This window comes from Balearica regulorum, chromosome 13 (genome assembly GCF_011004875.1).
Source record: "Balearica regulorum gibbericeps isolate bBalReg1 chromosome 13, bBalReg1.pri, whole genome shotgun sequence".
Taxonomy (NCBI): domain Eukaryota; kingdom Metazoa; phylum Chordata; class Aves; order Gruiformes; family Gruidae; genus Balearica; species Balearica regulorum.
Window position 1 is genome coordinate 14,587,409 of NC_046196.1, and position 27,908 is coordinate 14,615,316.

Consider the following 27,908-nt stretch of genomic DNA (forward strand, 5'->3'; position numbering starts at 1 on the left):
CCCTGCCCATCACCTGATGCTGTGGGCAGGCGCAGCCGAGGGCTGCAGGAACTACAAAACCCGCCAGGCAGCGCGCCTGGCAGTCTCGCTGGTGCAATCCACACCTTAGCACGCCTCGGGGCCGGGGTAAAGGCTGGCAGGGGCGGCTGCAGGCGCTGGCTTTAAGAAGGATGGTTTTACCCGGGACTCTTCCGGAGCACTAGCGCGGGCGCTTCTGCTGGGGAGAGGCAACGCTATTCTGATGCAATGGTGGGATCTATTGCTCCTCCGGTGGCATCGCAACACTGCAAGATCAGTTGTATCCATTGCAATTAAGTTTGCAGGATCTGGACATGGGAGGATCGAGCACGTACGTATAACTGTGCCACCTCTTCGGCATTGCTTCTGACTGCATCTCTTGCTCGCGTGAGTCTTACTAGCTCCCGGTTCTGACTACAAAATACACCGATCCTCAACACTAGTATCCTTAATCTTGCTTTGGGAACTACCTGGAAGACCATGCATCGATTTGTCTTGGTTGCCAAGCAAACTGCGGCAAGCCTGGGCTGCAAAGGGCCGGGGGTCGGCCGAAGCGGAAGGAAAGACATGGCTTTGCGCTGCGCCGCTTCGCTGGCGGCGGGGCGGCAGCCGCGGTGTCCCCGGCTCCAGCGGCCGGCGCGGGAGGGGACGGTGCGCTGGAGCAGCGCTGCCAAGGCCTCCGCGGTGAAGATCAACGAGAAGGCGAGCAGGGAGAAGATCCTGACGCTGGAGTCCATGAACCCGCAAGTGAAGGCGGTGGAATATGCAGTGCGGGGCCCCATCGTCCTTAAAGCCGGCGAGATCGAGAAGGAGCTGCGGAAGGTGAGGCAGGGGCGGCCGGGGCGGGGCAGGGCAGGGCGGACTCCCCGCCGCCCCGCTCCGCGCTGCCCGCTCCCGCGGCGTGCCCGCCGCCGCCGCACTGGCCCTGCCCCCGGGGCACTCCTCCGCCGCCGCCGCTCCTGATTGGGGCGTCGGGGGGCTCGGCAGGGCCGCGTCCGACGGTGGGGCCGACGTGGCAGGCGGTGGGGCCGGCGGGACCGCTGACACCCCGCGGGGCTGAGACGCGACCCCGTAGAAGTCTCGGGAAAGCGGGCGGCCGGGGGACGCACGGGGTCGGCGGCGGTGCGAGTGCCAGTGCAATGCCTCGTACCAAGCTAAAAACTGGCAGACCACGAGCAGCTTTTCCCCCCGTCCCTGCTGCTGTCCGAAGCGGTGGCCGGACGTGCTGTCCCCGCTGGGGGCTGCGGGAGCGGCCGGGACCGGGCCAGGGCGCGCAGCCGCCTCCCGGCCCCGCCCTGCCCGGCCCCGCTCCTCTCCGCTGCCGGACACCCCTTCGCTTGCGCCCCTTCACACGGGAGAGGCACAAAACAAAGAAACCCGCCCTCCGGCTACTGTTTATCTCGTGTCACTGATTGCGTAAGGCAAATACAGTATACCCCCATAAAGTAGTGTTTACATTTCTTCAGCCACTTTGACCCTTTGCTGCAATCCCATGTCCTTTGTGTTATACAAAAGGGTGACTGACCAGCTTTCATCATACCGATAGAGCATTTAAAACATCCATTACGGTTTTAGAGATACTGCCTTCGCCGAGGCAGGGAGACACCTCTGAAATCGCGATCTCCTAACCCGTGAGCTGGACTCGGCTCTTCCCAGTCGCTGCTCCGCAGGCTCAGCCAACGCTCCTCTGCCTCTGGGTGTTCCAGAGCCGGAGAGACTGAAGTTTTCTGAGGAGACCACCCATAGTGTGCTGCTCTTTTCTTTTTTTTTTTTTTTTTTTTTAAGTTGCACAAGTTGCGGTGCCTGAGGACAAGCCTTCAGAGCACAAACGTTCGGTGATGCTGCCCAGAGTTTTAGGTGGTTAGCGCTTTTAGGAGGATCGGGCAATAAAGCCTGATACAGAATACTCCTGTGGGTCTAGGCCAAAATGTACTAAATAAAGTATCCAAATCATTCAGTGCTTACATTTTGTTCTTCTTATTTTTTTCTTATTCCTTATTTTAAGACGTACCGTTGGGAAAAAAAAACCCTTAGCAATTCAGGCGTGGCTTTTTGTTTGTACTATTCACATCACCGCTTCCCCTGTCAGCATGAGGACTCACTTTTGTTTTGAATAAAGCATCTGGCATAGTTACTTTTCTATCTTTTCAAATATTATTCCCTGGCTTCACTGCTTTAGAAAGTCTTGCTAATATCTTATTACAGGTACTGCAAGACAAATTTGATTAGTATATGTAAAGTGCTTTGAACAAAAACAGTGCCATAGCAATGCTAATGAGAAGAGCTTATTTTAATTCTTTGGTCTTTGTGTTACTTGCTTGCCCTTGTTTTAGAAGGTGAAGCATGTTTTCAGCTCACTGTGTATTATATACATCAATTACTTACATCTAACTCAGTAATTATTAAAACCAGCTCCTTTTTTAGAATTCTACTTAAAAACTTTGGTGATGGAGATTTCATTTCGGAACATTTGTTTTGATTTTTGCCTTAAAGCTTGTTTATAAAGGTGTCACTGACTTTTGGCAGCTAGGTTCTCTAGTGGGTGCATTTTCCAGAGCATAAAATCTTCCAGTGTTCTCACTGAGTATGTTTGTTTTCAAGTTAGAGGGCAGGAGATATTACTTGGCAAAACAAACATAGTATGATCTTCACTAACTCCTCCCAACTCCCCTGCTTACTTCAATTACCAGCTGAGTCACCAGCAGACAGAATCATCTTCTGTGCACTTTTTAAAAAATGCAAGAGCAAGTCATTGCCAATCACTTTATTAAAAGATTGCTATGGCAGTTTTGTGCCCGCTTACGTGGCATTTTCCATTTAGAAGTTTTTTTCTTGAACCAGTCTCATGGAATATTATCAATGGCTACCAGCAGTTAGAGACATGTGACTATGCTCTAAGATGACTAAAGCAAACAAAAACCTCCCTGTTGGCAGAGGAGTACAGTACTACTGCAAAAGTTAAGACAATGTACCAGCAGAGAACACTAATCAACTTAAGGAAGCAGCTGAAAGACTTTCTTTTCTTCCGCAGTGCTCAAGTTACTCATTCCTCTTTGCCTTCCTGATAAAAATACTGTTATTCCTGCTGTTGTTTAATCAAGCTGTCTGGTAAAGCCTTGAGTAGTACCTAGGTTCCTTATAATTGAAATATTACAGGTTATCTAAACGTCTACTTTTTGGTCTCAAATTGACTTCTGTATGATCACAGGTCAATAGCACTTCTTTGTTTACTTTTAATTAAAACTGGACAACTACTTTTTTCATCCCCTTCAACCTTAGCTCACAGAGTTAGATCAACCACCGCCAGCAGAATTAACGTGGACTGATTAAAAAAAAGAGGCTAAAGCGATTGTCAGAGAAAGGTGATGCCCCACAGCATCTCTAGATCCATGGTTACTCTCCCTTGACAACAAAAGGGTTGCCCCATAGCAACTCTACTACATACGCAGGAGCTTTGCACAAGCATGAAAGCATGGACTCTATGGTACGACATGGAAACGCTGCACTGGCTGGTGGTAGCAAGAGCAGGCAGAGGTGAAGCAATGATATACCCACTAGTAAATCTGCATTTGTCCTGTTCTGCCAAGATGCCTTTGGGTCATTTGTTTCTAAACTAAAACCATCTGAAATGCAGCCATTGTCTAATCAGATGCAATAGAGGCTCTCCCTGTTTAAACTTGGTTCAATTCAGTTAGACTTCATACTTGTGTAACTTTTACAGCTTGTTATGTAGACTATAAAATAACTATTTGAAGCTGCTTGCACAGTGTAAGCTTTAGTCTTCTTTGAGTTTTGTTCTGCTGTCTCAGATTCTGAATAGCAGTTCCTCTGTTATTCTACCTGGCATTTGCTTCTTTTGTCTATTAACTGCAAATGATTACAACAGGAGCTGTAACTCCACAGTGCACATAGAAATAAGGACTAAAATGTTACTTGAGAAGTCTGCAACTAGGCAATTTAAGGCATAGTTCTTTAAAAAAGTAAATAAAAATGAGGCATTAATTTCAGCTAATGTGCTCAGGATTAAGCCAATGTAACTGACAAGTTAGAATACTCTATTAAAGCCAAATAAGATTGATTGCTCAGGAGTACTGATGGGGCATGCTGTACTGGATTCATTAGGTTTTGTTGGCCTGTGACCTATATTGATCTAGGTGGAAAATCAAGGTTTTGATCTACATTAAGTCTTTCCAGCTGGCAAACTTTATGTAAAATCACTTACTGAATATTTTTTTTTATAATTTTGAAATTGCATCATGCTTCAAAAGTTAAAACCTGATTTCTCTTCCCCTTTGCTCATGGTAATAATCAGCTGATTCTTGCTTACTAAGGTGATACATGGAGAAAGAACTGACTTCAGCCATTCTCCTTGGTGTTTCTGAAAACTTTTTAAAGCAAGCTAGAGCACAGGCACATTTTAATAAATTATTATAGCCCCAATAGAACTCAAACAAATATGATCTTTTTTCTATCGCCTTTTTTTAAAACTTGCTAACAGATGGCCACCATATCAAGCATTGACTTGATATTTTAGACTAGAAATTTTAGCCTGAACATGAATTCAATGCAAGAACAATGTAATCTCTGGACAGAGCCCTTCTCTTTACTTAATCAGTAATAGCAAGCTAGCTTTATCTTTACATAGGCAACACATATACCTGATTTATTACTTTGCATTCATGCTAATTTTAACTGACCTTGTTATGGAAAGTCCCTTCATATCTGTTACTCTGACTTCTCTCTCCACTTACACTCTCCTTTTTCCCCTATATCCTGCTTGGGTTTTACATAATGTCAAGTTCTATCTCAGGTTAAGTTGGCTTAGGTATACTTGCAAAGCGTATGGATATTAAACAGCATTTTAGGATCCACAAGTCAACTCATCTTACATTGGAAACTGTGCCTGGCTTAGAGTAAGTCACACAACATTAGGTCCCTGTTCAAAACTTTCAAGTTACTGAAACAGAATTGTCCGGCAGAAAGGGGTAGAGGGATTGTATGCAGAGAGACATTGGCACCATGTAGAAAGTTCCTTCAGATCAGCACAGGTGGTTGCATATTCCACCACTGGGTCTGGAACTATGTGCCTTTAATGGCAATATACAGTCTCTACGCACTGAAGTCCATTTTTTTCTGAACAGCCACTGAGTCTGACTTGCTTTTACAGCAAAAGGGTTGTACACTCATGTGCCCATGTTTTTCATTTGCATAGCTATTGCAAATAGGTTCCTGTTGTATGCTTATTCTTCAAGTCACTGGTTCACTCCCTACCTTTCTGTTTAGATCAAAAACCTACCAAAATCCCTTTTACTTATGTAGCTATAACCTCCGCTTCTGAGGCGGCTTCTGCTAAAGTATTTTGGTGAAGACTGTAGAGCTTTTTGGTTTTTTACTAATTCTTCAGGCTTTTAAATTGAATAGAATAAAATCCGACTTAGAATCCAGACTTAATTGTAAATGTGAGTTGACTGTGTCCCTGTGAGTTTAGACGATGACATGCAAAAATACAATCTGACATGCCAAGAAAAAGATACAAGATTGACTGGTACACCCAGTAATGAAAGATGTTAAGCTTAAATTACCATCCTATAATTTTCTGCTTTGAATACGTGACTGTGTGCACACTAAGAAACTATCTTCCAGGCAAGAGCATTTGGCCTCATTAAGACTGAACTGTTGTTCTTCAGTTGCCTGTACATGTTGCATACAGAAGCGAAGCTGTAGTAAACCCCATGTTTTTTAACAGGGGAAAAACTACTGCAGATGTAGATGAAAGAAAATAAATTTTACAAGTATGATTACCAACATCATATGATCAGAAGCACACAGTCCACAAGATCTAGTTATCTGATCTTTTCTTGTAAGCAAGAAAGCAAAGTAGCAAAATCTATTCCAAAATAGCCCTTTTCCAACAGGTCTTCAAGTTAAGAGGGTCCTAATGTCTAATCTCCTTCTAATGAGCATTATTTTAATTGTCATTTACAGTCGCATTGAAATCTAGAGCTTTATTCATACAGACAAAATTTCTGAATGCAAATGCACTTTGAACAATGTATAAGGCAAAAGTAACTTGAGGACAACTCCTGTTCTGTAATACGTGAATCAGATCTGCCAATTAATGGTCAGCCTCATTGATTTTTTTCATCTGATATTAGGGGGACATGCAAGTCATCACTGCCATTTCAAGTCAAAATTCTGAATCTGCCTTCTCCTTCCTTCCAACAACAGTTCCTGTCAGCTTGAATTACACATGCGTAACACAAAGACTTAGTCTGTGGTAAGCAGGTCAGGTTTATTTTTCTGCTGCGAGCTGTTTTAATAAAAAGATTGGAATGCTAATTCGGGCCTTCAAGTCCCTATTAGTTAAGGGCCTCTGGGTAGTGCTTTCTTGGCCCTTTGCGAAAGGGAAGAAAAAAAAAAAAGGCAAGCAAGCAACTTGGCTACTACAGCATAGATCTCAACTATGCTGAAATGTTTGGTTTTGCCAGCTCTCTTATTATACAGCTTGTTTGTGCAAGTCACAGCAAAACCAGACTTGGCTTGTGCTAAGGAAATAGCACAATGTTTCACAGTGTGATGTTATTGCCTGATAACCATTAAGAGGAGGCACAAAACAATGGCAATGAAAATGAAACAGTGAGGAGCAGCCAAGAGTGGACAAAATCTGAAATTCAGAAATAGCTGAAGTACTGTGTTGCTCTTCTGGGATTAAAAGCACCACACGTTTTCATGGCCTCCTCAAGGGAAGTCTTTTCAGTTCTTTCCTATCACCATTACCAAATCCAAATCACACAAGCCTCTCTACAGACTGAGGGTTTTTCTTTGAAATTTGCTGAAGATTTTAGCTTTAAGTCAATTTGCACCCTTCTTTACTCTTTCTGGGCACAGTGTTATCTTGCAACTTCCCAGCATTCTTAGATGGCACCACTGTAAAGGGAACCTCCAGGCATAGTAAAACTCCTAAGAGAAAAAGCAGCTCCTGGCAGTGCATTGCCTTCATGTTAGTTTTTTGGGATAGTGTATGTTCTGGCATCATATCATTTCTTTGATCAAATAATTCTCCCAACACTTCTTGCACGGTGACTCTCTCCTTGAGAGACAGCTCATCATTTCATACTGTGCTCCTTAACCTGCTGGGTTTCTTGAGGCCATGGGGATATCTAGGGGAAGAGGAAGCTTCTCCAAACCTGGTTAACTACACAAAGATTTGTATTAACTCTGCACCAATGAACTCTGATTCACATATGAAAATCCCTTCTCCCAACTTTGTGTGATACTTAGAACACTGATACAGTTGTTAGAATAATCCTGTCTCACCTGCTTCAGGTTTCAGAGGCTTGTCATCTGGTGTCTTAAAGGACTGCATTTCCTCTAGGTAGAGGAGTGTGACAGAAGTAATTGCTGAAGGAACTAATTTCCAAAGAGCTTATTTCAAATCTGGGAAGATTCCTTTATTCCATTAAAATCCTTTAATTATCAAGAAGACAGCAACTGGGGAAAAAAATGAACACATTTTTGTATTTTCTTCTTTACATCTGACTTTGAAAGTGCAAGGTGGCTTCTTCAGCTTTAAAAATGGCTACTACAATTAGTCCCTTTGCTAACAATTTCAAAATAATGACAGAAGATTGGCTTTGTTCCCAAGATGAAGATGAATCATTTTGTTAGGACAGTGTGAGGTGCCACCAAAGGCTTAAGAAGGCTATAGCAGTGCTTGTTTTGTAGGGCTGGGTATTGGTTTTCCTCCTTGAAGTGGATCATACCCTCTTCAGTAGACATGAGTATCAATCTGGTACTTACTGCTCCAGAGTGTGTTATTAGAGCTCCTGTTCTGCAAGCTTCACTTTTCCAATTCTCTGCCTACTGGCAGAGGCCAGTTACAATCCAGTCAGACTGCCTCTAGAACACACCTCAAAAGCCTGCCTGTACTTAGAGAGAGAGAGAATATTAAAGAGTATGAGAGAGTATGAGAATATGAGAGAGAACATGAGAGACAAAAAGAATATGAGAGAAGCAGAGAGAAGCTGCGGAGGGTAGCTCTCTATCACTAGAAGAAAGCAAAACAATTCCAATGACCTAGTTGCTGCCCCCCTGTATGTTCCTTGGCTTGCCAGGGACTTAAATTGTCTCAGCCACAGGCATGTTGCTGACATGGTCAAAGACTGCTTAGCTTTCTGCAGTGAAATAAATCTTGCCCTAACAAACTATGTCCTGTTGCACCACTTTTCCTGCTGTTCTACAGCCTGATGTTGAGGTTATCAACATCACATTCACACTTCCTCCTTGCATACAGATCTTTTCATAGACCTTCCAAAAAGTATTTGACATTACTCTTCCCTTGGATACCCATGCAAACCAGTGCCATCACCATAGAAGAAACCTTGACACAAGTAACCAGTGACTAATGCCACTCTGTCTTAAGGATTTAAGTAGAATTCCACCTTGAACTCATCTGCAGAGTCATAGGTACTGTCTAGACTTCTCTTGATGCCAGCTTCTGATATCCTTGGTTTGAAACTTGGACTCATTAGCATTTGACACTTTTTCTTGTCTGTTACTGCTTCCTGTTCCTTCTTTCTGAAATGTTAAGATGGGACTTTTTGTTCTGGAGGAATCAAAACTAAATCTGAACAACTTCTGATATTCCTTCTTTCCACAGAAAGACTGGAAATCAAGTAAGAGAAAAAGATGAAAAAACCCTATGTAGTCATAACAATTTTTTTCTAGATTTCACTGGGAGGAGATACAGTGAATCTCGTGAAGATAGTTCTAAACACTTGTTGATATTAACTCATTGTCAGGGAAGGCAAAGGCCCCAGTTATTTAAAAGCATCTCTCTTCTGAAAGACAAAAAGGGTAACAGCTCTTGTAGCTGAGACCAAGAAATACACGTTAGTCAAGAGGACCACAGGCCTTTAGGCAGGTATGTAGGAATAGTGTGTACAACAGAGAAAACCTAATTGTCCCTTCTCTCCCAGAATTTTACGGTAAGATAACTGTTATGTATATTTTGATATTTTCTCCAGATCAATCATTTTAGAAGCAAAGTTAGTGTGGGGTTTATGGAGTAGGTGATGATTATAAACTTGCAGTTGATGCCCAGAGGCAATGATGGCATAAACACTGAGTTTGGCACTAGCAGAGATCAGAATGGTATCGATGCTAATAAGCTATGACATTATTTACAATAAACCTGACACAGACACCAAAAAGCTCTGCTACATTTGTTGTAAAGGCTGTACCGCTAGAAAAACTCCAAAGGTACATTATGAAATGCAGGATACCTTTAAGTATTTCGCTAACCAAAGCAGCAACAATTTTTTATTACAGATCACAATAGTATTTGTGTGCAAAACCCATCTAATTTGTCTAACATCATGTATTTATGTTGTTAAGGGGTTGGTTTGTTCTGTTTTTAATCTGGAAAACAAGGTATTTCTATTTCATCTTATTGCTAAGAACTGCTATGGTTTTTTAGATTGCCTAACTTAAGGCAAAGAAAGTATCATCCCTTATTTTTTAACAAATTTGTATTACTGTGCAAATCTAGTGAGACTGATTCAGGTTACTGTAAAAAGGACCAAATGCAACCAAAATCTGTAAGATTTTTTCTTAATTTCATACAATCTGAATTTGTTGTCCTTCTACATGTATCTTTCTTTTCCTGCTTATTTGTAAATTAGAATGAAACATTCAGTGGACCCCAGATAGTTTGAAGAGAACCTATTTGTAGCTGTTTGCATTACTCACAAATTGCTAAACTCAGCCTCAGATACCTGTAATCCTTATTCCTAATTCCTTATTTAAGGTTGAAATACAACTCTTATTAAGCACTCACTTAGATCAGCAAACATAAAAGCAAATGACTTGATGGAATCAGTGTGTCACTTTCAATTATTTTAAGTGAACATTTTTTTCAGTTCCTGCTAAATTTAAGATCATATAACATTCACCCTTTTGAGTCAGGCTCACAGAAGTCAAATTGTCTTGTTTCAATGCCATTTCTAACTACTTATTTAATTTCAAAAGAAAAAACTAAATGCTATCAGTTATATGATGGACTGGATCTGTAGTGGGTATCTGAATCACATTATCACATAACCTCTCAGCCACATCACACAGCTGTAAACCTCTAAATCTTGGCATACCTGAGAATTTCTGTCCCTGGTGACTAACTAATATTTTAGTCATTGTTATCTTTGCACATCTGGGTTCCAGTCTGTCATTGAAGTGCAACACATAATCCATGGTATAAAAGCAACAATCAGCTAAGGCTTGCCAGCCACATATTCTATATCCAAATCCAATAACTTGCTGTAAATACATAGGCCAGGAAGAGGCTTTGTGAGTTCAGTCCACAGCCAGAGCAGGTTGTTATAGGTAATTTTGTACAGAAAACTAATCGGTCTAATTTTGCAGTTCATTAGTCCACATGAAAATTCTGTCACTGTTAGAAGGCCTCCCTACTATCTGCCATACTTAAATATACATTAGAAAAACTATACATTTTTTCTTGCCTCATTTATTCTTCTTGTAATGTTGGCCTTTCCTTTCAGTTAGTCTTTTTTATTTAAATCAATGGTGTTTTTTTTCCTACCAGGCAGTTCCTTGCCTTTTTTCCCTTATTTTATTTTGGTTTTTAAAGAGCTATGATTGCTAATCAACATTCATCAACTGTTTTCCCTCTGTTCTCATGATGTATTCAGTTCCTCATGGGAAAAATGGCTGTCTGTTCAGATTTCAGAGATTAGGAAGCTTTTAAATATTCATGGAGATTATTTAGCACTTCTGCTGTTTATCACATAGAGCCTCACTATGATATACTTTGTAAAACATCTGTATATGGAAAAGTGGGCTCATCACATGATGAATATTTAATCTAAATAGAAAATAAATAAGCAAGCAGTATCTTTACTGTTTTTACTCTAAAAAGTACTAAAGGTCTCAAGTTTTCTTTTGTTGGTAGATTTCTCAAATGTCAACTGTTTTTAGCTTCTTGACTGATCCATCCCTCCCTTAGGTATATCAAACAAGTTGCTCTATTACTGACAATTCAGAATGCGTTTTTTCATCTTTTCTACTTCAATGCGTAGTTTCCAGGCAAGTCAATCTCTTACTTGTAGCTAGCAGAAAAAAAAGCCAGCCCATCATTTAAAAATGTGTCACAGTCAGCATCATTTCTGTAAAGCATTTAAGATTTACTAGCAGTATTGTTTAAGAAATGCATTAAGCTTTACATTAAACACTCTATGACAGATACCAAAAAAGAAGACCTACTTCAGCCCTAACAATACATTGTGAATTGTCTCTTTTTAGGGAATCAAAAAACCTTTTACTGAAGTAATTAAAGCCAACATTGGAGATGCACATGCAATGGGACAGAGGCCAATCACCTTCCTCCGTCAGGTAAGAATATTATAAAATATTATTCTTGATTTTTTATTAGATTACCCAGAATGCCTTAAAATCTGTCTGATGTCTGTATTAGTATAAATGATTCCCTAGATGCATAGCTCACTCGGACTCCAATCTTCACTGTCCGTAATACAAATAGTTAATAATTCTAAGCTGTTTTTATCAGCAGAACTTGGAACCCAGTAAGATTTCTTCACTTCTGTAAGCACTACCCTTAAAAAAACCAACTGAAAGCTCTTCATCAATAACCTCTGTTTTAAATTAGCTTGTATTTGTCATCTTAATTTCCAAGGAAAGTTAACAGTAATATTACCAACTTAAAATTACCATTGAGAAGTGGCCAATTTACATTTTCTTGGCACTCTAGGTAGTGGCACTGTGTACATACCCAAACCTGCTGGACAGTCCAAGTTTTCCAGAAGATGCCAAAAAGCGAGCCAGACGGATCTTGCAGGGTTGTGGAGGAAACAGCTTAGGTAAGTGTCTGTTTCAGTTGCTCCTGTTGGTATTAGAATCAACAAAGGTAGTTTCAATATCTGCAGTGCTGAAATTTCTTAATTGTGTTTTATATGATTACAAAATCATATGGGAGATGGCCTAGGGCAAAATGATAGGGGAGGGTTCACCGTATGGCCTTCTGATAAGCAGTGACTAATAGTGCAAATTTTTTATAAGACTTGTCACAGAAGAGGACAAGATAAGGATTATACAGTTATGGGGCCCTCACCACAATAACATCTAGGCGAATGCTAAGCTATTTTGTATTAGAAAAGTATGTGGCAGAGAGTACTAGTGAAGCTTTGTTACTGTTCTTATGACATATGTTAATCCTGGGCTCTGACAGCTATGTCTCCTGCTAAGTCTAGGTGAGGCTGTTTATAATTTTATCGTCTGTAGATGTTTCTCTGTCAAGGAGTCTACTGTCCCTGTAATGATGGTATCAACAAACAATGTATGTCCATCTCAGCTGATCCAGTTCACAATCCTGTATCTTAATTTTGAACTATCAGTCCCAGTATGTTTATCAGGATATGAATTGGGGTATCAGAAACTCAGGTAACAAGGCAATAATGCTCTGCAAAGGGAAAGCTACACAGTGGAAAGGTAGTAGCTTTTTACTTAGCTGTGATAGTTTTAACTGAAGATGTCAAAGCCCGATTTCTCCAAGGTAAAATAACCCTTGAAAGAACTAAAGAACTCTGTTCTTCAACCACTGTTCCTGCAAGAGTATACATATAATATACACACAAATAAGTACAAATTTTGCATATTCAGTAGAGAGGAAATAGAAGAGACAAATTATTTTCCATCTAGCAACTGTGCTGCCTACTTGTACCTGAGAAATGCCACTAGAATTTGTACTCTGCAGGTAGTGTTACAGGTCAAAAACTGATCCCTCCATGTAGCTTTAAGTGCTGCGTTGTGTTCTAATAAAACCTTATTTTCAAAAACATTGTCACTCCAACACAGAAGTGGCTCTACTACATATGGTTAAGCTATTTGAAGCATTGTACCCACATCTATACTGGCCTATTTAAATATATTAATTGCAAAGTTAATATGAATGTCTTAACCTCTGGTTATGAACTAGAATAACCTCACTTCCAATGTACGTTCATTTGGCAAAACCTTACTCTTAGTATTGAGTCTTGCTACTCCCAGACCATGTATTTATGAAAGCTCAGACATGTCCTCAACTTCTGTTGTGTTCAAATACTCTGGGATTCCTTTGGCATCACTTACTTGGCACGTGGGATAACTGTCATATCTTTCCAGGTAGTCGAGAAATTTACCGCCCTCCTATATATAAAAATATCTAATATATGCACATGCAGCTTTTTGGGTTGGGGTTGATTTTTTATTTCTTTGCATCTCACAATGCAAACAGATGGATTCTAGTCAAAGCTATCAGTTGAATACAATCAAGTGTAGAAGACCTGAAAATTGAATTCAGGTCTTCTGTATATCCTTACTGAGTCATAGGACTCAGCCTTCAATGGAGCACAAGACAGAATGACAGCTTAGGTTTGTTCTCTTACTTTAACAGCAGCTTATTAGCTGTGGTCAAAGACCCAAGTATAGATCCAATATAACTTTTAGTTCTGTAAAAGTAAATGTTTAGGACATCAGGGAACTTTGTGCCCTGAACTACCATTTTGTCCAATGCAATTGTACAGTACTTGCAAAGGTTCTTTGTCTTTATAAATTATGCTTTCGCAGAAGTATTATCAGGCAGACTACTAGCATATAACTGAGTGATGAGAGTCAAGTCAGGCACAATTATTCCACTCCACCCAACAAGCAAAGAAGATTCTGCAGCTTCATGACAGTGTTCGAAATTAGATATACAGTTGTCACTTCATTGTCCATCAGTCTTAGGCTTCATAGCTTGAATCCATTCCTTACCTTGGCTTAGGCTTATTTTTACTCTGTATTTGTTGCACGTGCTCAGCAGTGTTGCACACAGGCATCTAACATCTGACTTTATTTAAGATTATTAGTTGTGCTCTCTCAACTGCACATGAGCCTTATAGACTGGGGTGATCCTAGATGTTTCTGCTACAAGTAAGTGAAAAGCAGTTGTGGGAGGCGCTGTGGGGGGAGAGAGAAGCAGTTTAGTATTTTTTGGGTTTCAGATTGTGGGAGAAAATGGTATTATATTATTTTCATATTGCAAATAGAAGTTATTTTTGTCATGGATTTGAGGAAGTTATTTTCCTTTCTATTGCACATGCTACCTCTGTTCCTTCTTCCCATTATTTAAATAGGTGTTGTTTGACATTCTGAAGTGGTTTTCAACATGAAGAAGACAACAGGGAGATAGCTAAAATGGGATTGCTGTCCCAGACTTTAAATCCTACTTCTTAGCAGTCCAGTATATTATAGTGGATACTTATTATATCTGTCTAATTGCAAATGAATTCTTTTGCTCTATGAACAAACCAACTCCCTTTCCTACTCCTTGAAATAAAACCACACCAATCCTGGGGATCCAAAGCCGTCATACATACAAACTACTTCATACAATACTAGCTCAGGAGTTTTGCTAGCAAATAGAAAATCTGATGTTCATTGTACTCAGTTCTCATCTCATTCTTTATTTTTCACAGGATCTTATAGTGCCAGTCAAGGTATAAATTGCATCCGTGAAGATGTTGCTTCATATATTGAAAGAAGAGATGGTGGGGTTCCTGCAGATCCAGATAACATATATCTTACCACTGGGGCAAGTGATGGTATTGCTGTAAGTGTTAAAATTAAACCTGTATTTTCTTGGTATAAACTATAATTTATCAGTTACCTTTGGATATACGGATCTCTCTTGAACATCTGGTCTCACAAACTTCTGTGAGTTTGATCTAACGGATACTGAAGTCACATTAAGTGGATATTCAATATACCCAATTATGTGGATGTAAGGGGCCAGCTAAGAAACAGGCACATGGAGACAAAGTCTTTTAACATACATTACCTTGTACCTTCCGTAAAGGTAGTATAAACCACATAGGTGCCTAAATATAAATTTAGGAGATTCAGACCATTCAGACTACATAATGGTGTCCTCAGTGGATAAGATACATAAGCACTGAAGATTAGAAGGTATGAATCGGTGGCAGAGAGAAGAGGGAATGACCTTGGATGTGAGAAGTCTCAGCAGCTCTTCTTCCTACTAAACTCTCTGCTAGTGCAGATTAATGACAGTGAAAATCCCAAAGATCTATTTCAGTAGCCAGCTTGTTTGGGAAAAACTTCCGGTTTTGGCTTCAACAAAGGTTCAAAGATGGTCCTCAGTTAAGACAGGAATAACTGACTCTATTAGATTTTTTCTTTACACAGAGACATTTACTTATACTACAACAACCAGCAGTTCTTTGCTATTATTAAGGTAGCCTTTTATAGCTTGTTTGTAAAAGGTTTTTTTTAAATGACATCTAGTGGCAGAGTTCAGAATGACAATGTTCTGACATGAACAGTTCTCCAGATGTCTTTAGTGAATAGGCTTTCCAGAGTTTATGATGCCAAGCATTATACTGGCAGCTTGTCAGGAATGGCAGCATACCATATCAAATCTGTACCATGCTTATTTGATTTCACCAGTGATGAAAAGTCAGCAGTACAATGACTCTCATTATTTGGCACTTCCAATGATAAAACAATTATTGTTTCATAACATGGGGGACAGAGGGTATTAAAGAGGTTTTAAATTTGCATTTGGTCCTAATTATACATTTTGGATGTGTGTTGGGTTTGTGTGGCAAGGTTTTGGTAGTGGGTGGGGGCATGGGCTATAGGGGTGGCTCCTGTGAGGAGCTTCTAGAAGCTTCCACAGTGTCTGATAGAGCCAATGCCAGCCAGCCCCAAGATGGGCCCGCCCCTGGCCAAGGCCAAGCCAATCAGCGCCTCTGTGATAACATATTTAAGAAGGTGGGAAGTTTTTTTACATCCGGAGGGGGAAGTGCGGAGATGTAACATCAAGGTCAGTGCAGGAGGAGGGGGGAGGTGGAGGTGCTCCAGACACCGGAGCAGAGATCCCCCTGCAGCCCGTGGTGAAAACCATGGGGAAGCAGGCTGTTCCCCTGCAGCCCATGGAGGACCGATGAGGGGGTGTAGAGATTCCACCTGCAGCCCGTGGAGGACCCTACGCTGGAGCAGGTGGAGGTACCCGAGGGAGGCTGTGGCCTGTGGGAAGCCTGGGCTGAAGCAAGTCCCTGGCCGGACCGGTAGACCCGTGAAGAGGGGAGCCCACGCCAGGGCAGGTTTTGGTGGCAGGACTTGTGACCCCGTGAGAGACCCATGCTGGAACAGTTTTCTCCTAAAGGTCTGCACCCCATGGAAGAGACCACGCCGGAGCAGTTCGGGAAGGACTGTAGCCCGTGGGAGAGACTCCATTTTGGAGCAGGGGAAGGATGAGAGGAGTCCTCCCCCCGAGGACAACGAAGCGGCAGAAACAACGTGCGCTGCACTGACCGCAACCCCCATCCCCCTCCCCCTATTCCCCCCCCCCCCCCCCGCCACTGAGGGGGGGGAGGAGGGTGAAGCCGGGAATGAAGTTGAGCCCGGGAAGGGGGGAGGGGTGGGGGAGGTGTTTTAAGGCTTGATGTTACTTGTTTTTTTTCATTGCTCTATTCTGTTTAGTAATAAATTAGATGAATCCCTCTTTCTAAGTTCAGTTTGTTTTGCTCGTGATGATAATTAGCTCTCCCTGTCCTTATCTCGACCCGAGCCTTTTGTTAACTTCTCCTCCCCATCATGCTGGGGAAGGAGTGAGTGAGCGGCCGCGTGGCGCTCAGCTGCCGGCTGGGCCTAAACCACGACAGTCCTTTTTGGCGCCCAACGTGGGGCTCGAGAAAATCGAGATAAGGATACTAATTGGAAGAGGTAACGGGCAAAACATGAACTGAACATAGTTTGAGACTGAAATAGTGGTGAAGGGACGAGGGGTGGACTCTGTATTGGTGTTGTGATGGGGATATTTTCGCTTTGGTGTGGGAAATTTTTTTTTTTTCCCTTTATAGACGTGATTACTGTTTGTGAAGTTTTTGTGTTGAATGTATATTTTAATGATTCTTAAATATGTGATTCACAGAGGCGAGGGGTGGAATGTGTTGGGTTTGTGTGGCAAGGTTTTGGTAGTGGGTGGGGGCATGGGCTATAGGGGTGGCTCCTGTGAGGAGCTTCTAGAAGCTTCCACAGTGTCTGATAGAGCCAATGCCAGCCAGCCCCAAGATGGGCCCGCCCCTGGCCAAGGCCAAGCCAATCAGCGCCTCTGTGATAACATATTTAAGAAGGTGGGAAGTTTTTTTACATCCGGAGGGGGAAGTGCGGAGATGTAACATCAAGGTCAGTGCAGGAGGAGGGGGGAGGTGGAGGTGCTCCAGACACCGGAGCAGAGATCCCCCTGCAGCCCGTGGTGAAAACCATGGGGAAGCAGGCTGTTCCCCTGCAGCCCATGGAGGACCGATGAGGGGGTGTAGAGATTCCACCTGCAGCCCGTGGAGGACCCTACGCTGGAGCAGGTGGAGGTACCCGAGGGAGGCTGTGGCCTGTGGGAAGCCTGGGCTGAAGCAAGTCCCTGGCCGGACCGGTAGACCCGTGAAGAGGGGAGCCCACGCCAGGGCAGGTTTTGGTGGCAGGACTTGTGACCCCGTGAGAGACCCATGCTGGAACAGTTTTCTCCTAAAGGTCTGCACCCCATGGAAGAGACCACGCCGGAGCAGTTCGGGAAGGACTGTAGCCCGTGGGAGAGACTCCATTTTGGAGCAGGGGAAGGATGAGAGGAGTCCTCCCCCCGAGGACAACGAAGCGGCAGAAACAACGTGCGCTGCACTGACCGCAACCCCCATCCCCCTCCCCCTATTCCCCCCCCCCCCCCCCCCGCCACTGAGGGGGGGGAGGAGGGTGAAGCCGGGAATGAAGTTGAGCCCGGGAAGGGGGGAGGGGTGGGGGAGGTGTTTTAAGGCTTGATGTTACTTGTTTTTTTTCATTGCTCTATTCTGTTTAGTAATAAATTAGATGAATCCCTCTTTCTAAGTTCAGTTTGTTTTGCTCGTGATGATAATTAGCTCTCCCTGTCCTTATCTCGACCCGAGCCTTTTGTTAACTTCTCCTCCCCATCATGCTGGGGAAGGAGTGAGTGAGCGGCCGCGTGGCGCTCAGCTGCCGGCTGGGCCTAAACCACGACAGGATGCTTGATATTTTTAAACTAGTGGTGGGTACAAAATTATGTTGATTATAAATCATTAGCCTAGCAGCTGAGTTAGCATGTGATGAGAGGCACAGAAAGGCAGAGTTTGTTCTAGAACCAATGAGAAACTTAAAGGACACCGCTGTTATATCTGAAGAGATATTGTTGTTTTTACACTATCAATTACAAATTGATAAGGATGCCTGCTTTGATTGCACCTGTACTTCAGAGTTCTCCCTTAATTATAAAGGCAAGAAATCTCTCCACTTACTGTACCAAATGCACTCTTCTATTTAATTCACATTAAAAACCTACACATAGACACACACAAACACACAGCTGTTGGGCACAGGTAAATCCTCTGGACTGACCTTAGCACAAGTATTACATTTCTGTCTGTATCTTCTGGGCATAAACTACATATGATACATTAGATTTCCATCCCAAGACATACAGACTTCTGGTTTCTTCTACTACTTGAAGATGAAACCATAATGTGAGTCTCTAGCTTTGTTCCCACCTGGCCACACTTGCTCCTAATCTAAAACAGGGCGCTCTCTTCCAAAGGAGAACCTCCACAGGCCCAGTTCTAATTTCTGGTTTTACTTATTGGCCTCTTCTGTTTAGTGAGATAAAATGGCTGGAAAGCAACAACTAGCTGAGGCTTCTTTGCTTACAGCTGGGCACAGTAGAAAAATCATGATCTTGATATTCCCGTTTCCAATTTTCCCTCTAGCCTTGTGCTCAGAATGTTTTTCCTAAATTTTGCAGTTGATCAGATGTGATCTTCTTTAGAAGCCATGACATGCAGAGGAATTCCATTAAGCTGAGTTAGACTGTCCTCACTCAGCCAGCAACAACTTGAAATAAATAAATGCCCGTTGATATGAGAAAATGACTGTATGCCTCTAGAATAGAAATCTCTCTTAACTCTGATTTTTTTTAAGAAGGAAGATCAGTAACTTATTCTAGAGTATACTATTAATTATGGTGGGTGACTCTTTTTTTTTTTTTTTTAATTACTATTTTTTCCCCAGACAATTTTAAAGATCCTGGTCTCAGGAGGTGGAAAATCCCGAACAGGAGTGATGATCCCTATACCACAATATCCCTTATATTCAGCAGCTATATCTGAACTAGATGCTATCCAGGTGAACTACTATTTGGATGAAGAAAATTGCTGGGCTCTAGATGTGAATGAACTTCGCCGTTCCTTGAATGAAGCTAAGGCATATTGCAATCCAAAAGTCCTCTGCATCATCAACCCTGGAAATCCCACAGGTCTATAGTAATTTTGTTTAATGGATGGGTTTTAAGACCAATTTTTTTTCCCTTTTCATTCATTTGACATTGCAGGCAAACCCTAAATACTTATCAGATATGTAAAGCTGAATTCTAGAGATCAGTGTTCTAAGCAGGACAGTATGTCATACTTTTAGAAACCTATTTGCGGTATCATGGAACTCCCAGGATTTGGGAAGAGAGGAGGGAGCAGTTTCACTTCACTGGATCCCATTTGAAGCCACTGCTTCCACTGAACTTTGCAGACTTATGGAATGACTTTCAGTCACTTTTGGTCTTTATCAAAGATCTTGTCTCTGACATGACCTTTAAGAGGCAATAACTACAGATACACTCTGAACTCAGTCACAACCACTGCCTCCCTCAGAAGAATTTAGTTTTTTGAGTAGTTGAGGTTGATTATTGAGAAACTAGCTCCCACTTAACCATCATGCATGTATTTCAAATGATCAGTTAAACACAGAGTACTCTTAGTAAGTTATTGATTGATTACTGTATCTCACATTTCCTTTGCTTGAGATGAACTAAGTTACCTTGAACCATAATTCCTAAAAAAATGTTCTTTAATTTCACACTTAGTGAATTGAATTCTAAAATTCAATAGCACTTTTCTGAGAAGGAGGGATATCTTATTCGAAAGCTAGTAGTCTAACTAGGTCTGGGTGAAAAAAATTGTATATATGTGCTCCACTAACTTTCTTCTTACTTTAAAAATCGAACTATAGGACAGGTGCAGAACAGAAAGTGCATTGAAGATGTGATACACTTTGCTTGGGAAGAGAAACTTTTTCTTCTCGCTGATGAGGTAATGGAATATTCTGTTCTCTCAAAAGCCCAGCTCAGTATGTATGTGAGGTATAATTTTGCTCCATGTGTGGTATTGGTATTTTTTAAGTACAGGGAACAGATTCTCTGTTATTATCTTAAGACATGAACAAACATGCAAGATTCTTAATATCAGAGGATTAACATGAGAGGTGGCTTGATCTGGATTTGAACTAGAGACAAAGTGTAGGGGGGACAACCAAGGAGACATAAGGAAGAACTTTGCTGGAACTGACATAAAAACCTATGTCATACTCAGACCACTTCAAATGAAAGAAACAGTAGGAAAATAAATTTAAACATAGAAGTAAAAGTTAAATTATACAAAGCAGCTCACTGTTCTTCCAAAGGCTAAACTAATAAGTATGGCCACATGAGTTAAAATGTATCATTACAGTAACTATTAACAAAGAATCTTGTGTCTTCTAACGGGTTTGAGTGTTAGCACTGTTTCTTCAGTTCAGATCTGGCTATCTAAAAGGCCATCTTTTATCCTTAGTTGGGGGAACAGAGCACATTAATGTCTTCTGACTGTTCAGGTTTACCAGGACAATGTGTACTCTGAAGGATGCCAGTTTCATTCTTTCAAAAAGATTCTGTATGAGATGGGACCCGAGTACTATAACAATGTTGAGCTGGCCTCTTTTCACTCCACCTCTAAGGGATACATGGGCGAGTAAGTCTGCTTTAGTTGTTTGTTGTTTTTTATTTCATCTCACCTTCCTCATTAATCTGGTTGGACAGCCGTTTCATGTTAGTGACCTGAAGGTAATCTACTGTCTTCTATTAATTTTAACTAAAAACTATTACGAAAAGGAAAACAAGCATTTAAAGCACAGAGTAATGGAATAGCTCAGTGGTTTCAAAGTACCGAATAATAAGTGTATTTATTTCAGACACCTAATGCCTCAGTTCCACAAAGGTGAAATCCTACAGTCCTAAACTGGATCTGTGATAAAGGAAAATACAATCTCCAACATTCAAGGGAACAGCTCAAGAATCACTGGGATGTTTGATATCACAAATGTTTGGGTTTGGTTGTTTTGGGGAGGAAGAGATGGAAGAAAAAGAACTTTCTGATTAAATGAATGCTAAATTAATACGCTACAGACATATGCTCTTATTCTGAAGAGCAAACAACCCAAGTTAATTGTTACCTTGCCTAGCAGGGAAGCTGCATGTACACAATTTTCTCTGTATGGGATATTAGGGCATAAAGGCATATTATTTAGTTCCATCTTGAAACATTATCAGTATAGCAGCTGTTGCAACAACCTGTATGTTACAAATTGCAAATTGTCTTTCCACTTCTGCAGTTATTTTCATTGCTTTTCCACTGTTTATACACACGAGCTTAACTGATCTTTTCTGTTCACTTCAATCCCAGATGTGGCTACAGAGGAGGTTACATGGAGGTCATTAACTTGCACCCAGAAATTAAAGGACAGCTTGTTAAGCTGCTTTCTGTTCGCCTTTGTCCTCCAGTCTCAGGACAAGCAGCAATGGATATTGTAGTGAATCCTCCAATACCTGGAGAAGAATCTTATTCACAGTTCATAAAGGTCAGCAATAACATGCCTGTTCTTTTGTGCACTTCCTAAACCTATCGTAAATATTGTTAACTCAAACTATGCACAGAGACCAGACTTCTTTCTTCTCAGACAACCCTGTAATAACACTAGTTTACGGAACTATGCAGGGTATTTTAAATTAACTCAATATGACTACCTTTAAAAATATTTTTTATTCCTTTTGAGGTTCCTTTGTTTAGGAGCCAAAAAAAGCTAAGAAACCATTACCAACTCAGTTTTCTTACTGATAAATTCAACTTTTCTCCTGTGTTCAGCATGACAAAAGAATGACTAAATAAGATTTGGGTTTAGATTCAATACAGTTATAAAATCAGCCTTGTTCTTAGGTATCCAATGCCTCTATATACTCAACAACATGGTATTCTCTAGTAAAGTATACATATAGTTTCTCACTTGTAAAACGGAAACTGAATCTGGCTTAAGAAATTACAGTGTTAAGTCAGATCAAAGGTTCAGCTAACACGGTCTCTAAAAATAGCCAAGAGTGGATGCTCAGAAGGAAGAATGTAAGAAGGCGGCATCCAGATAGAGATTTCTGCAGGTTACTGTTTGTCCACACCACTTTGTAGTTGTATCCTGCTAATGCCATTTTGCATTGCTGTCTGTAAGAGTATGACTGGAATTGGGAACATCATTTGCTCTGATAGCTCAGCAAATCCCTAAAAGTGCTTAATTTGGGGAAGGCTTCTTGAACATCATAATTTTCTCTGACCTTTTTATTGCCACTTCAAATATGTCAAACTTAACACCTTCCTTTTAAACAGGAGAAGGAGTCTGTTTTGAACAATCTTGCCAAAAAAGCCAAATTAACAGAAGACATGTTTAACAAGGTACCAGGAATTCACTGCAATCCACTTCAAGGAGCTATGTATGCCTTCCCACGGATCTTTATTCCTTCCAAAGCTGTTGAGGAAGCAAAGGTCAGTCAGTCATTTCTACCGAAATCAATTTTAACCTTCACACACTTGTGCCTGCCACTTCCAATGATGAATTTTTATTCCAGAGATAGAGTAAGCTCATGTAGTTACAAAAGCAGTACTTCATTGACTACGTATGATCTTAAATATAACATGACCTTTATTTTAAGAGAGGGAAACAAAACAGAGCATTTCATCACACTGGTAAGGCTTCCAGGTTGAGTATGTTACCCAAGGACTTCAGTTTTAAATAGATTAAGTCATAGGGTGGGCAAGTAGCTGGACCTGTTCAAATTCCAAATTGCTGCCCACGCCCGGGTTAGGTAGGCCAGCACGTGCGGCATGGGTTGTGAATGGCAGAGTGCTACTGACTCTGCAAAAGAAGCCCCATTCAGCAAGTGTGGGAAAGAGAGGAGGAGGTTTCCTTACAAATTTTATGTACAATTCCTTTTTGTATTTGGGTCAGTAAGCTACATTACTACACAGCAAGTCTTTTTGTTCCTAGCTAAGCTCTATTACCTAATGCGTAACATTCAATTTTTAAAGGGAATTTTATCAGCACAGCTGAGGACAAAAATAGGGCTGTTTTTCAGCTGATTATTTGATTAGGCATGTAACCTGTATGTATTTAAGAACTTCCATAGTTATTAATCAGGTGACTTTCTAGTCAGCACATAATTCAGGGGAAAAAAATAGTAACTGTCAACGGAACTGGAACACACAGCTCTCAGTTTCCCCTTGCCAAATGTCAGTGGCTTAGACTTTTGTGAGTACAATTTTGAGACTTTTGACAAAATGTTACAAGCAAGTCAAGGAGAAAAATAAATATATCTAAAACCTTTCTTTTGAAGCGAGTGTTTTGTGCAGGCCTTGCTCCTCCATGAAGTACTGTTATTTAATTCGCAGTGTGAACTGTCCCATTGACAATTGTTCTTCATCTTCTCTAGTAAATAGAATAAGAAACTAATAATGTAAGATAAGGTTTCAGGAAGAAAAGCAATCATGAAATTCTATATATTTGGAATATTTTGACTTCAATAATTCCAAAGCATCTGTTCCCTTAGGCTCATAAAATGGCACCTGATATGTTCTATTGCATGAAACTTCTGGAAGAGACTGGAATATGTGTCGTACCTGGAAGTGGATTTGGCCAAAGAGAAGGAAGCTACCATTTCAGGTACAGTTTCTGTTTCTTTAAAATCAAATGAACTGTACTTTCTCTTCTGATTATATATAAAGATTTTTATTTCGGTTTATGTTGTCTCACTTTCTACTGGACATTTTCTGTGGACCGACAGCTAGGTCAAAGACCTGATCTACTAGATCAGCTATTCACATTTTCCAGGTGTTTTCACAGCTTGCTGACATAGTTTTATTCTATTTTTATACATGGACATTTTAAATGCCTTCTCCACGAATACAAACAATAATAATAGCTTATACTGTAATCTTAAAGTTGGCTAAGGCATTACAAAAATTGCCCTGCTTTCTTCTGGGGGACCACAGGATTAAACAGTATTTCCATACGGAGAAACTGCGTTAAAGATGCTGTATCTTCCCTACAAATCAGCTCCTTAAACACGCTGAATAACTCCTCACTTTACCAAAACAAGATGTTGGACTAAATCTTCTAATGCCAAAACTGTGAACATAAACACTATTGCTTTTGCTTCCAATAAACAGTGCTTTACTCCAGCTGAGTCACTGATAGCTACAGTTTATCATGGAATTTAGTCTTGTTTGGTCTGAAGCAATATAACAGAGGGTACTTTTAGCCAAGCTAGTTCTGCAACACAGATAGCTGGGTTAGATAGCTGGGTGCATGCAGCTCCAGAAAAAAGCTAGTGTGACTCCATTCCTGTACCAGTGTGGGAAAAACATTTTGTTCTGTAGTTCTTGGATACAGTCTGATAACTCAATGTGATTTTCAGATTATACAGAAGAAGGAAAAAAAGGACTAAAAACTGCAGTGTGGGATGTTGTATTGTTTGAATGCTTCTGAATGAAGTTTTCAATTAAAGAAGAAGTGTACATTTACTCATAACTGCCGGCCCGTAAAGCTCAAAAAAATTAGTATAATTTGGCATGACTGCCTCAAAAATGGAAACCTAGTTGCTGCTGTTTCTTACAGATGACCTTCTTTATCACTCAACAGAAAGTAACAATTCTTGAATTCCTATGTATGAACCAACCGAAACAAATGGCTCTAGTTTAATAGTATAGTTCAATTACAGCATAAATGCAGAAAATAAGAGAATCACATCAAAACTGATATTAAACTTAACATCTTACTTGCTGTGCCCAGAGATTAATCAATATCTCTGCAAAGATCACAGTTTAGTTTGTTTTGAAGATAATGTGGGTGGTTTTTTTTTTCTTCCTCTAAATATTATTTTTCAGAATGACCATTCTTCCTCCAGTAGAGAAGCTGAAGATCCTACTAGAGAAAGTGAAAGACTTCCACATAAAGTTTCTTGAAAAATATGCATGAAACTACTGTGGCTTTTTCCCCTCATCCTCTCCCCTTCAAGGCGAATGCAGAAAATGAACAAAGATGTGCTGAGAATGTGCTGTTCATCTAATTTAACTAAATTCAAAATAGATAGATCCAATCTCAGATACTGCTACAATTTATTGGATTATTAAATTTAATGTCTGGTATAGAAGACATTGTTACACCAACTTTTTTTTTAAGGGGAAGGGGAGCATGTGACGACAGCAGTGAGAAGAAAGAGTCAGTAAATGATTTTGTGCCTTGATTGGAAGCTACATTCGTGAACTTTTGACTCAATAGGTTGAGGAAGGGAGTTGTTCATTAAAATTGTTGTGTGTGTTTTTTGCAAAACAGAAATGCCAATAGGGATTGTTTAGCTATGAACATGTTTCCCATCTTAAAATTCAGAAACAAAAATTCAAAAGCCTACATTATAGATATTGTTTGGTTTATTTTGCTGTTGTTGTTGTTAAGTATGAAGTGTTCTCCAAATCTGATTAAGCATGTAGGTACAGTGTGCTTATTAAAAAAAAAAATATTTGGCAGATGTGTGCAGATACCTTTGAACTTTTGTTAAAAAAAAATCCTGCCATCACAGCACAATCTGAATGGAATATACAGTTTTGATCAGAGGAGCGAAGATGGTGTCTGCTCGAACCCTATTTTTATGAAACTGAAACATAATGAGGAGTATTAGCTTCTTACGCATATGCTATTCAACACGTTATCCCAGCACCAGATGAGAGCACTGAACACTTCCTCTCCTAACAACAACTCCATGAGTCTCCTGTTAACTCACATCTTTTATATACATGGTACATAGTAAGTTACTGTTTCAATGCAGATGTGAGTAGTATCAATCCTTTCAAGTAGGGTAAAATATAACACTATTACAGAATCACTTTATCTATGGAGAACATTTGTTTGGAACCACATGACTGAGAGACCCCTTAGCTGGCCAAAATCCAGCTTGAACTGGCAAGGACTAACAAATGGTGTTACCAGAAGAAATGCTGGGGGTGGTTTCTAATGAAGGAAAAGGTATTTAAAGGAAAATGTCTTGCACCAAGCATAAAGGTAACAACAGTACAGCTCACTCTTAAATCTTCCATAGTCACGCTGCTGGCTGAATGATCCTGAGTGCTTATTAAAACTCAGCTAAACCAGGTCGCTGTCTAGGAGTACAGCTGTATTATGCTACTAATCTACGCCAGTTTCCCTGCACAAGGAAAGAAGGCTTCTGTTTCTCTAGAGTTGGAAGCTGAACACCTTCTGCTAGTACTGATAAAGGACTGAAGGAACATAGCTTCCAGTATTCAGCCATGAAAGCATTAGCATTTGTCAGGCTTAGGCTCAGCATTTACAAAGTTTATTCATTAAGAATATCTCATTTAATCTAGTCATTAAGTTATTATTTAGAAGTAAACTCATTTTACTGTCTACTAGCACTTTGTTAGGCTGCCTTTGTAGCTGGTTCAACATCCTATGCTGATCCAGGTTACTAAAGCCAAGGGCTAGAGAATCACCATACGGATAAAGGATGTGCCAATCTATTATGTGTGGAAGACAAGAGATGTTGCCCATAATTGTCCTTGCAACAGCAGCTACTAGTCTATGACATAGCATTAGCAGTTGGTGTACTTCTCACAGTTCCTTACTGAAATCTGTGAAGAAGAATTTAGTACTTCCCAATCACCTGCCAGTGGTCACAGGCTCCTAAATGAAAATGGCATGCTGCTACACAAAGTTACTATGGAGGCTCGGAGAAAAAAAAGTTAATACTTTTATCCTTGGAGAAATGGACTTCTGGGAGGACAGCAGACAAAAAACCCTGATGTTGCTACTATCCATTGATAAATACAACCTTTCATCTGTTAGCACTCTCCACTTGGCATCCTTAATATGCACTAATAAAACAAATCTAGAAAGCAAAACTGTAGGAAGAGGTCAGAATATTGATGTAAAAAATAAGACAAACAGCACTTTCCTATTCTAGGAATGTGTCCAAATCAGATCTGGCTTTGGACTCATACTGCAGTGTAGATTGAAGCTAAGATCTAACAATGGGAGTTAGAGTATTTTTTATATTTTTGTAACTACAGCTTTTTCATGGGGTAGTATTTGTAATCTAATTAAGTCAATAGATTTTATATTAGTCTTGCATTTGCACCTGATACTTCTGGAAAAAATGTAAAGGTTTACAAGTTTCTAATGATAACTTACAGGTGTGAAAGGCTTTTTGTTTTAAGTCGGGACAGCAATTCTTACACTTTTAAATCAAAATATAATGGCATAAACTGAGTTTTTTCTAAACATTCTATTATGGTGCCTTTTATGTTTCTGACATTATAAGGGATAACAATTTGTTCTTGATGCATCTCATATGGAAGGGTGGTGATTTCTATTGTCCATCCACAATATTTGTATGTACTGTGATAAGGTTAATGTGCAATTTTGTGGAACAATCCTGTAAAGCTAAGAAAAGAGGCTTATTTTCAATGTCTTTGAAATATTTCATTAATAACAGACAATCCTTACTTTCAAATGCATGCTTCTAGGTTTGATTTTCCTACAGGTGCTCCTTATAATGGTACTTCAGATGTATGAGACTTCCAAATAATAAAGCACACGTTTAAAAAAAAAAGGCAATAGTTCTTCAT

General features: G+C 40.5%; 1 protein-coding gene across 1 annotated transcript; it reads left to right on the forward strand.

Annotated features, from left to right (window-relative positions):
* GPT2 (glutamic--pyruvic transaminase 2) lies at positions 1-27,892 on the forward strand. The gene is made up of 11 exons (XM_075766076.1): positions 1-840; positions 11,335-11,424; positions 11,801-11,909; positions 14,544-14,677; positions 19,156-19,399; positions 20,146-20,225; positions 20,785-20,921; positions 21,633-21,807; positions 22,602-22,757; positions 23,819-23,931; positions 25,155-27,892. The coding sequence occupies exons 1-11, from the start codon at positions 499-501 to the stop codon at positions 25,243-25,245; spliced, it is 1,671 nt and encodes a 556-aa protein (XP_075622191.1). The 5' UTR covers positions 1-498; the 3' UTR covers positions 25,246-27,892.
* The last annotated feature ends 16 nt before the right edge of the window (positions 27,893-27,908 follow it).

Excerpts from the sequence above, each read along its gene's own strand:
- GPT2 (XM_075766076.1), top strand. The coding sequence starts at position 499 with ATGCATCGATTTGTCTTGGTTGCCAAGCAAACTGCGGCAAGCCTGGGC. Across the intron at positions 20,922-21,632 it reads TCTAAGGGATACATGGGCGA|ATGTGGCTACAGAGGAGGTT; the intron begins GTAAGTCTGCTT and ends CTTCAATCCCAG. Across the intron at positions 21,808-22,601 it reads CTTATTCACAGTTCATAAAG|GAGAAGGAGTCTGTTTTGAA; the intron begins GTCAGCAATAAC and ends CCTTTTAAACAG.